General features: G+C 36.5%; 2 protein-coding genes across 3 annotated transcripts; both read right to left on the minus strand.

Moving 5' to 3' along the window:
- Window positions 1-440: 440 nt before the first annotated feature.
- Window positions 441-5,395, minus strand: kiss1 (KiSS-1 metastasis suppressor). 2 transcript variants are annotated; one of them, XM_034314048.2, is made up of 3 exons: window positions 5,013-5,395; window positions 3,498-3,613; window positions 442-903 (listed from the first exon to the last, which is right to left on the minus strand). In XM_034314048.2, the coding sequence occupies exons 2-3, from the start codon at window positions 3,571-3,573 to the stop codon at window positions 659-661; spliced, it is 321 nt and encodes a 106-aa protein (XP_034169939.1). In that variant the 5' UTR covers window positions 3,574-3,613; window positions 5,013-5,395; the 3' UTR covers window positions 442-658. The 2 variants fall into 2 exon arrangements, with proteins under 2 accessions (XP_053083263.1, XP_034169939.1); XM_053227288.1 differs by having other exon boundaries at window positions 441-903; window positions 3,498-5,395.
- A 153-nt stretch (window positions 5,396-5,548) lies between these two features.
- On the minus strand, window positions 5,549-10,452 carry golt1a (golgi transport 1A). Its single transcript, XM_026935613.3, has 5 exons — window positions 10,321-10,452; window positions 9,846-9,937; window positions 7,133-7,311; window positions 5,934-5,997; window positions 5,549-5,840 (listed from the first exon to the last, which is right to left on the minus strand). The coding sequence occupies exons 1-5, from the start codon at window positions 10,343-10,345 to the stop codon at window positions 5,805-5,807; spliced, it is 396 nt and encodes a 131-aa protein (XP_026791414.1). The 5' UTR covers window positions 10,346-10,452; the 3' UTR covers window positions 5,549-5,804.
- Window positions 10,453-11,044: the final 592 nt, after the last annotated feature.

Here is an 11,044-nt window from a genome sequence, read left to right on the forward strand (position 1 = left end):
CTGGGTTTCCTCTGGGTTCACCGGTTTCCTCCCAGCTCCCAAAAAAACACATGGTGGATTACAACAAATTGTCTGTAGGTATGAATGAGTGTGTGAATGTGTGTGCGTGGTGCCTGAGATGAACTGGTGTTCCCGGAATAGGCTTGGGCTCCAATGCGACCCTGCCAGGAAAAAGTGGTTCCTGAAGATGAATGAATGAATGAATGAATGAATGAACTTAATTGCCTTGATCATGAATGTTATACGCAAAGTTCTAGAAATGACAAAGCATTTCACCCTTAGAACAAATAATCAAGTTTTGTCATCATGCCAGGAATTAGGCCAAAATAAGGAACTGTCCTGGAAAATACATTTTGTAATCCTATTGGTCACCTTAACAACAGTATATTGCATACATAGTAAATGAAACAATAATGCACACGTAGAATTTTATCAAAGATTATAAAGTTTATTTGATATGAATAGAGGATTTTATAAGACTGGCGCCAGTCATCCGTATTCACTACATCCAACTACAAGTTGCCGTCAAAATAGACAAATCAGACAAAGTGGGACATTTTAAAGCCTAATAATAATTAAGAATGCATCAGAAAGTGACAATAATCATAACTGATTAATAGTTAATAAGCAGAATCCATTCTGTAGCCATGGCCTGATGTCACTTCCCATAGCGAAGGCCAAATGAATTGAGATTATACGACGCTAGATTCTGCCTCCTCTTGGTTTCAGGATGAGGCTTTTCAGGGTGCCACCACCATGAAGTGCTGGGAATTCGTGCACTTAGCCATGGGTTGGACATGTCCATGGGGAGGTGAGACGAGAGTTTGGACGCCAGAGGTTCAGGTGTGGGCCGTGCAGCGATTCTCTGCAAAACTTTGAGCACTCGCTCCTCAGGAGTCACATCTACAGGAAAAGACGAAATGACTTAGGTGTAAGAAACATTTCAGATATCAGAGAGACTACAGTTTCAGACATATCCTTAAAAAATATAGTACACTTTAATACACTTAGTGTATTATAATTGTATTTAGTACTCACTGACAACTTTATTAGGAATACCTGTGGACCAGTTCATTCAACCAATTGTCCTGCCAATCATGCAGTACAGACCAATATAGAACATCAGAATGGGGAAAATGTGATCTCAGGGACTTTGGCTTTGGTATGGTTGTTGGTACCAGATGGGCTGGTTTGAGTATTTCAGAAACTGCTGATCTCCTGGGATTTTCACACACGACAGTTTCTAGAGTTTATACAGAACGGTGTGAAAGATAGAAAACATTCGGTGAGACTCTGAGTTCTGTGGGTGGAAACGCCTTGCTGACAGGAAGGCTACAGTACCGTAAATTATAACCGCTTACAACCTCGGTGAGCAGAAAAGCATCTCAGAATGCACAACACCTCGAACCTTCAGGCGGATAAGCTACAAAAGCTGAAGACCACATTGAGTTCCACTCGTGTCAGCCAAGAACAAGAATCTGAGGCTACAGTGGGCGCAGACTCACAGAAACAGGACTGTTGAAAATTGGAAAAAGACCATGCAATATTTTTTTCTAATCTTCTACTGGCCACCTGTCCAGTATGCATTGCACTGCTGTGACATGATTGGCTGATTGGATAGTTGCATGAATGAGCAGGTGTACAGGTGTTTCTAATAAAGTGGTCAGTGAGTGAAGCATACATACATGTAGTTTAATATTTATATACTGTTTTAAATACACACATACTTGTGCTACACCTGCTTTGGCCTAAATTAAATTACTTATTAAATGTCTTAAGCTTACTCCGAATACAAGAATTTGAAAGTGAAAGTACAGGAAAGTACAGTTTAAGCTCATATGATTATGTGATTATTTGAAGGCTACCAATTCATGAATCGTTTATGCTGTTCCTCTTGTGAAGGGGTTATAGGTCACATTAATACCAAGTTAGGGGTTAAATGAGCTCATTTCCACTTTCTGGTGTTCCAGTTATACTCTTTCATCATTTAAATTGTTACACACAAATTGTTGAATGACTGAGTTCAATATCTGCAAATCTGGTGGAGTATTTGCATATTTGCATCTTTAATCACCCTCAGGCCCAACGCTTATAATATAAAAGGACTGTGTATCTGTTTTTGTTTTCTGCAAAAAGGTCCTTAAAGAGATTCAGCATTTTGCAGCTGCTAAATTCAAAACGATTTACAAAGGCAGAATCGAAGCATAAATGGTGACTTTCTCATCACCGTTTTAATGGCAAAATCTTCTCAACAGCTTAACCTTAACCATTCGGAGGTGTTGCTTTAGTTTACATCCTTCACAACTGACTGATGTGCATAAGGCACACCGTTTAATTTCCTGTGAAACACTGGGCTGATTAGCACCTCAATTAATCTGTCAACGTCTGTAGATTAACAGAAAAATTTTTTGACACACACATATACATATATATATATATATATATATATATATATATATATATATATATGTACTGTGCAAAAGTCTTAGGCTCATGCAAAGAAATGCTGTAGAGCAAAGATGCCTTCGAAAATAATGAAATTAAATGTTTCTAAATTTAAAAAAATACTATAAAGAGCAGTAAACAGTAATAAATGAAACGAAGTCAATATTTGGTGTGACGATCCTTCACTTAAAAAAAATAGTAGTCTCAGGTACAATTAGTGCAGTTTTATAAGGAAATGAGCTGGAAGTGTTACTGAGCATCTTGCAGAAGCAGCTACAGTTCTTCTGGAGACTTGGACTGTCACACTCGCTTCTTATTATTGCAGTAAAACCCAGCAGCCTTCATTATGTTTTTTGTCTGAAAAGTGTCTCTTATGTAATCTGCTGCTTTCTTTACTGCCATACAAACATATTTCTGTAACATTTAATTTTGTGCTGGAAAACTAATGTTTGGAAATTTGTACTGAATCAATAATGTAGAAGTCATAAAATAAAAATCTATAACAAAGTTTGTCTTAAAAAAAGGGTGTCTAAGACTTTTGCACAGTATACATATATATATATATATATATATACATATATATATATATACAGTAATATATATACTGTATGTATACATATTTGCACTATTGTCTTGTGTATGTATAAATGTTTCCATCCGTGATCCTGTTTTTTTGTATACAACAATGATTTAGTCCCATTTTTTAAAATCATTTGCCTTTGGTAGGCTGCACCACGGCCAGTCAGACTGCTTTATCTAGAAGTGTGAAAACCACATATATATTTTAGCAGCTTTGGCGGGGCATCAGGAGGAGTTGTGAACGCTAGTTTATTCTGTGATCATGTACTGTGTCTGCTACTGCCTACGAGGTGCCTTAATGTGAGGCTCAGGAGATCTTCATAAAAAAAAATCTTTACAAATACTTTAGTGCTTCTTCTTCTTACACTATATCATGTTAATGTTAAGTTAGAGTGTAATGGCGGGGTATATCTTTAGGTAGCCTCTATCGAAGCATTACTTACCATGAATAAATGTGTGTGTTTGTGTAATACCTTCAGTGTACTCTCTTGTGGGATTGGTCTCTCCGAGTGTAACTGATAACAGGAGTATCATTGCAAGCAGGAGCATTTCTAGTAGCCTCCACAGTTTTCAGAAGGGAAATCTGTGTCTGTGAGGAAATACAATCACAGCCTGAATAAATGAAGTAGCCATCCACAGGGGTCAAAGGTTAAACCTGAAGTTTATGCGATCAACACTGAGGAGCATTTCGGATACAAGATATCATCGACTGTGATCTGAGGCAGTTTGATAAGAGGATGGAATTATATCGACTTCTTTTGCTGATAGTTTCCTACCAGTTCTCTCTCACACACACACACACACACACGTGTTTGTCTTACTATCTTCCCACTGACATAATTATTAATGCAGCTAATTAATGGTATACTGCACCTAAATCTAATGCTACCCTTAAACTCAGTAACCCAGAAAATAAAAAAACAGTAAACAAACAAACAAACAAACAAACAAATAAATAACGTATAGGGACCAGCTAAATTTCAAAGCTGTCAAATATTAATATCTGAGTGAGCACATTTGGTAGAAAAACATGCGCATGCATGCTCATGCACACGCACACACACACACACACACACACACGTGTTTGTCTTACTATCTTCCCACTGACATAATTATTAATGCAGCTAATTAATGGTATGCTGCACCTAAATCTAATGCTACCCTTAAACTCAGTAACCCATAAAATAAAATAAAATAAACAGTAAACAAACAAACAAACAAATAAATAACATATAGGGACCAGCTAAATTTCAAAGCTGTCAAATATCAAATACTCCTATCTGAGTGAGCACATTTGGTAGAAAAACATGTGCATGCATGCTCACACACACACACACATATACACACATACACACACAAATACACACACACACACACACACTTCAAAAACAGCAAACACCATCAAAGACAACATGACGTCACCTTTTCCTGCCGTGGTCTGAAGCCGAAAGGTTAAACTTGATACTGGAGCACTGATTATGTAATTATGTGAAGGGTGTTTTAAAATGGAATGTTATTAATACATCTTCTGTATTTTGTTACGAATTATAAAAAATACAAATAATACTTTTGAGAAAAAAATAAGATCTTAACAGTCAGTACTCATTGCAGTCAGAATGTTCACTCAGATCATAATAATACTGAAGAGCAGGTGATAATGGAGTAAATGAATCTTCTTTATCTGCTTCAAACTATTGTTTGCTTCTTTACTAATTTGGTTAAAGTTAAGATAAGCAGCTGCAGCAGTGGCAAGAAATACTAATATAATAAGCCCTCATGACCAGTGCACTTGTTTCTCTGGTTATTTTTTAACTCACCATACAGAAAACGTGAGTAACTGCACCCACATACCCACCTACACACACACACACACACTAGTAATAGATATTTTAATAATGCCATTACTCACAGATTTGTAGTCAATGCAATATAAAAATAACCATGAAGTGTATGACTTAAAAGTTTGAGCAAAATAGTAAATAACATACCTGTATGTACTGCTTCAGCTCTGGATGTGCAGTAAATATGGGACTCTATAATACACAGTGCATCCCCTGTGTTACTCTCCGAAACCCTTTTTATACCCCAACCGATCCTGCGTCATGAGTTTCCCAGCAGGCCGTTGGTGAGACCCCAGTAACACTCCTTCTGTCTTTCCCCTCTGATCTGACTGCATCTCTCGATAGGTCCTGGCCCACCATTCACTGGAATTATCTTATTCTCTTTATGGAATTTGCCATCTCCATCTGGTAATTAAATTAGATGAGATTTTATAATATAGTTTTAACAAACAAAAGAAAAAGGGAACACAGGGTCCACGCTGAACAAATGCTCATCCAAAATGGAGATGAAGAACTTGACCGGGTCAACAAGCTTTAGAAACTCCGTGCATTTTGGATCTTATTCTGAGAAGGAAATGAAACGTATCATCTTGGCATCATTCATATTTAATTAACTGTACAATGGAGATGTAATATATGAATTCCTCCAATTATTCCAAAGCATTAAAATATAAAGAGCAGGGTTTAAAAATAACACTGGGTTTATTCAAAAATAATACACAAATGAAAATATTCTTAAAATAGTACACATTCCACACAGACGGAAAAAACAAACACATGCGTTTCACACTTGGGTGATCGATGAGTTCATGGTGTGCTTCCTGGATATGACTTTTTAAACTGTTGTTCCCCAAAAGCTGCCACACACCACAGCATTGGATCTACACTCATATCTTGGTGTCGTCATGCTTCACTGTGCCGTCATCTTTGTGAGAACTCTTACACCATAGAGGAGCTGCTTCCTGAGTTAAATAGCTAAAGAAGAGAGGAAGAAAAAGCATTACTACTGTCATCAAATTCACCTTTACTGTGTCAATGCTGAATAATATTAACTCATATCCTTCTTACTGTAGTGAGGAATGGCAAATTCAATACTGTTCCAAGAAATCCAAAAGCCAGTGGGAAGAATGACCTGGAAAAAGACAGAATATTATTCATAAGTGACTATATCTTTACAATAAGGGTGACATGTCTTTAGCAAAATTGATAAAAGTCACCTGACATCAGCAAGACAATCATCAATTTGCTGACATCATATAATTTGTGATTATAGACACTTACTAAAAAGAGTGAAAACTGGAATGAAGAAAAAAGTTTACTCTGTTGTTATAGACTAGGCATTTAACCAAATATGAATATACGACACAGACTGAGCAGATAACATGTTCTCAATGGATAAAAATACAGATACAAATACGAGGTGCACTATTCATTGTTTTTTTATTTATTTATTTATTTCGAAAGTTTGTTAGAAAGGTTCACAGGGCATGTGTTTGAGACTAGAGTTTGTACTGGGACTGGGATCCCATGGAACACAACAAAAAAAGTCATGTGAGCGTGGGAGGTTTCTACTTTCATGCAGGCGCATGCGAACAGTCAGATTTAAGCTTGCAGTACAAACAAAGACCACATACAGTGTTCACTGATTCATCCTTAGTATCATTCATCCTTCATGCCTGGTCAGGCTTGTGTTTAGATTAGGTTTAATTACTAGTTTGTTTAGATTTTGGTAATTAGAACCTAAATCTAAATTTATTAGAAAATATCACAGGCAGGTACAAGCAAAAATATAACTGTGTGCGTGGGATCAAGACCGCTAGTTGACAACAATTATGAACTCGAGTGATGTAGCTGAGGTTGAGGAACTGTCAGAGCCAGAATTTACACACCATGCTGATAGTGCTGTCATTTCTACTTCTTTTCATGGGCATAGTTATAGGGATAAAAAAAATAATAATAAAAATAAATAAATAAATAAAAACTTCCATGTGAGGCCACACCCACTTCAGGTTTAAATACAGATAGAGATATTTGGAGCACTAAACAGATAGCACGTACAGATCATATCATATCAGATAACAAGTATCATTGCCTTAAACCCCTACTTCAGATTACAATTTATCTGATCATGTAGCAACATCCCAACTGAAAAGACCACAACAGTAATTAGCTACTGCTCTTATCCTTTATATCACTTTTTTAAAAATCAAACATTTTGATTAATGCAAATGTTGTCATAATGTATAAACCAACCAAATGTTACTCACTTAAACAGAAGCACAAAGCCGTAACTCTCCACGAGCATGCCTATGCGTGGCCATCGGAGCACCACTAAAGCCACACCACCCAGGAAAAAGGAGGACGCTCTAAGCTTTTGCCTCTGGAAGAAGAAGTGAGCTGTTCTCCTCAGGCCAATGATGAAAGCCAGACCAGTCAGGAACAAGATCTGAGAAAAGTGGCAGATCATAGCAAGAAAAAATCATTTTTTTGTCTGCTCAGTGGCATACCACTTACCACAGATTGTTGATATGTTTCCATTTTTGTGCTGTTGGACTTGAGTGCACTATACAAGTACAATTCAGACTATTATTCTCCCTTTATATCTATCCCTCATTCACAAAGACAATCATTCACAAAGACAAACTTGGCTTTCAACTGCAAGCTAATAGTACACAATTATACATGTCAGTTCATTCAGATTCAGTAGCACAGCTACATAAAATGGAAGACTGTGTAACAACGTTAACGCAGTTCGAATGAATAGAAACTTGCTTCTTCTAAATTCGAACAAAACAGAACCAGTGACACTGGGTACTGCCGAACTCTGCCGCTATATGATTGTTGATTTCACCCTGGAGACTTAATGGGCAATTTTTTTTTTTTTTTATGAAACCAAAAGCTGCAGTTGAGAAGCTTGGTATAATGGTATATGTTGGTTTATCATTTGATTCCCATGTAAATAACATCTCGAAAATGTTTTAAAATTTTTATTAGACATAGGCAATCTAAGAAATATGGTAAACCAACATAATGCTGAGAAATTAGAGAACTTCACGATGCTGAAAACTTCTAGATAGGACTACTGTAACGTGTTGCTGGCTAGCTGCCCGGCTACCTCTGTAAGGAAGCTTCAGGTAGTTCAGGTTAGTTCAGCACCCACATCCTTACGAGGAAATGGACATGAGAGCATATTATCCCAGTCCTATTCAAGCTACTCTGGCTGTCTAATATTTTCCGCTTTGACAACAAAGTCATGTATGTGACGCTTAACGCTCTGAAGGGGTTTAACTACAGTGTATTTCGTCGATATCGTGAAACAGTAAGCCCATCCTGAGCACTTTGCTTAGCTGACAAAGGTTCTGAACTGCTTTCAGGGATGACAAATAAAACCAGAAATGAACAGTATTTTGCTAGAAACACACGCTTTTTTTTAACTGTTCTGGAACAGAAACATTAATATGAGGTCCCTGTTACAGGTAAAAATGTTATTTTATTTTATTTAATTCAGTGTCTCTAACTGCCTTAATATTTATGTATGTCTTACCTCCAAACTCCTATATGGTTTTGTAAGTGATTTCATTAAGTGTATCATGTTACATACACCGTTCAGCACAGACTATAACGTTCCATGCCTTCAATTCATGGATCAAGTAAATTAAACTTACAGTAACTGTTTTCTAAACATAAAGCCTAATTATGATAAAGAATATATTAGACAGATAATAAAGCCTGTTTGTTGTTGGGGATGGGCGTTCTCACTAACTAGCTAATTATGTCATCATATACTCAGACAGAAACAAACTACTAATCAGTTATTTGATATTTAAAATGAACAGCCAGAAAGACATGTTTCTGCAAATGTTTTCTGTATTTAACGATAATACGCAAAAATTACAAATTTGATTTATAACTGTAAAAGCAGTGCCATTCAGTCAAAGGCTTATGATATATATTTTATTAGCTTACAGTTTTATTAAAAGGAATTACATTTACCGTTTTTCCATTTTGTTACCCGTTTAGCAATGCAGAAATGGAACTGATTCGGATTCTGAGACCTGGAGGCAGGCTTACTGTTAATCTTGATGATCAGGACAACATTAGACTCCAGACAACATTAAGACCACTAGCTCTATAACAGTTTTAAATCCAGATGCAAAAGTTTTTCAACTTGGCCTACTCTTGGACCTTTTGTTTTAACGTTCACAGGATGATGCAACCCTATAATCACAGTTCACGATACAACACAATAGCTGCTTACTACATCACACTCTACACATGTATAGAAAAATATGTAAAATAATACAGTATTTATTATACTGTAGTAGCATTAAACTACTGCAACTGATTAGGACGATTTCTTCGCCTTTATTCTTATTTTTGGTTTAGTTCTTGGTGTTTAATTTATTTGTATTAAAGGTGTGTATTATGTGCTTCAATTGGATTTTAATTCATTCATTCATTCATTCATTCATGTTCGGTAAGCACTTTATCCTGCTCAGGGTGGCAGTGGATCTGGAGTGTATCCTAGGAACACTGGGTGTGGACGGGACACCACATGCACACACACATTAAAACACTCATTCACACCAATGGGCAAATTTAACATATCCATTCCACCTACTGGCATGTTTTTGGCAGTTGCAAGGAAAACAGAGAACCCGGAAGAAACCCACACGGACACAAAACAATTATTTTCATTAAATATGGGACTTCAAGCTTTGTGCTACTGTATAGTTTGTATTATTAACAGCATATTTACTTCAAATTTCCATATCAAAGTATATCATCATACCAGTATATCCTCACACAGATGCACATATTTTAAATTTTATTCAAATTATAAATATTGGGGGAAATGATTCATTTTTAAAAAGTTCATTTGAAACGTCACACATCATGTTTAACCGTATGTCTTGCTTCCATGGAAGAAGAAGAGGTGTGTTTAGTGTGAGGTTTAGCTACAAAAAAAAAAGTACTTACGTTACCAAATGCCAGCAAGACAGAGTCAAAGTACAACAACACTCCAAACAGCAGGAAGAATATGCCAAAGCCTGACAAACCCACGCCGATCTCTACAGCAACGTTAGGAAACAGGGAAAACAAAAAAAAAAAATTCAAATGAAACACATTTTTTAACACATTGGTTAACTGAGATACAAAGACTTTGAAAATAAAAGTAGATCTGATTTACAAAAACCACTTTCACCTCATTTGAAAGCAATTGCGTTAAAATCGCTTAAACAAAAATACCAAACTCCTTTATATGCCTTTATTTATTATAGCGTATAAGTGTAGTATTGCAGAATACAGAAAATTTTATGTCACTGCTGAACTGCTGAACTGCTATTTCCGCTAAATTGGATAGTATGCATTTACTTCTTCTCACACACCAAACACCCTACACACACAGTGTACACACTCTCCTAAAATTATGAACTTAATAAATGGCACTCACTCTGAAACTCTGAGATGGCGACCATGATGCTCTCCACTCTTCACTTTCCTGAATGATCTGCTCACCTCTTCAGCTCCTCATTGCCACTTACGTGTGCCTCTCATTTCAATCTGACCTTTGAACTCTGATGTCAGACATATGTAGTAAACATTAACCAGGCCACAAAGAATGCTGAGACACAAATGAAGCGACAGATGAATGGCAATGACTCTACTGTCAACTAGTTAATAGCACAACACAATCACATATTCTCTGTTGGTTGCTATGTTTCAGTTTGGGGAATTGGGCCAAAATGATTATGATTATGCTTCACTTCTAGTAACACTAAAGCTATGATTACTATTGCCATTTTGCTCTTAAAAGCAAACTTCTAGAACGTGTTCAAAAGAAAGACTGTAATGCAATTATGCATTTTTGAAAGAGCACAATCTCCTAACAACAGCACTCTGTAGACACTCAGCACCAATAAGCGCCTGGTTAAATTCCACCACAAATATGATTCGTCAAGAGTTTGGTTCTTTTCCCGAGGCTTTTCATGGAAACTTCTCAGCATGTTGCAATGCACCTAATTAAAAACCAAATATTTAAAAAAAAAGATGGCAGAAACAACTGATTTACGGAAAGCTTTTGCTGAGCTTGAACACAATGGTTTTGGGCTCATACTCTGGTTTTCAGCAATTTACCATTTACAGTCAACCCCATAATTGTTGGCACCCTTCAAGAG

The sequence above is a fragment of the Pangasianodon hypophthalmus genome, chromosome 20 (genome assembly GCF_027358585.1).
Source record: "Pangasianodon hypophthalmus isolate fPanHyp1 chromosome 20, fPanHyp1.pri, whole genome shotgun sequence".
NCBI classification, from domain to species: Eukaryota; Metazoa; Chordata; class Actinopteri; order Siluriformes; family Pangasiidae; genus Pangasianodon; species Pangasianodon hypophthalmus.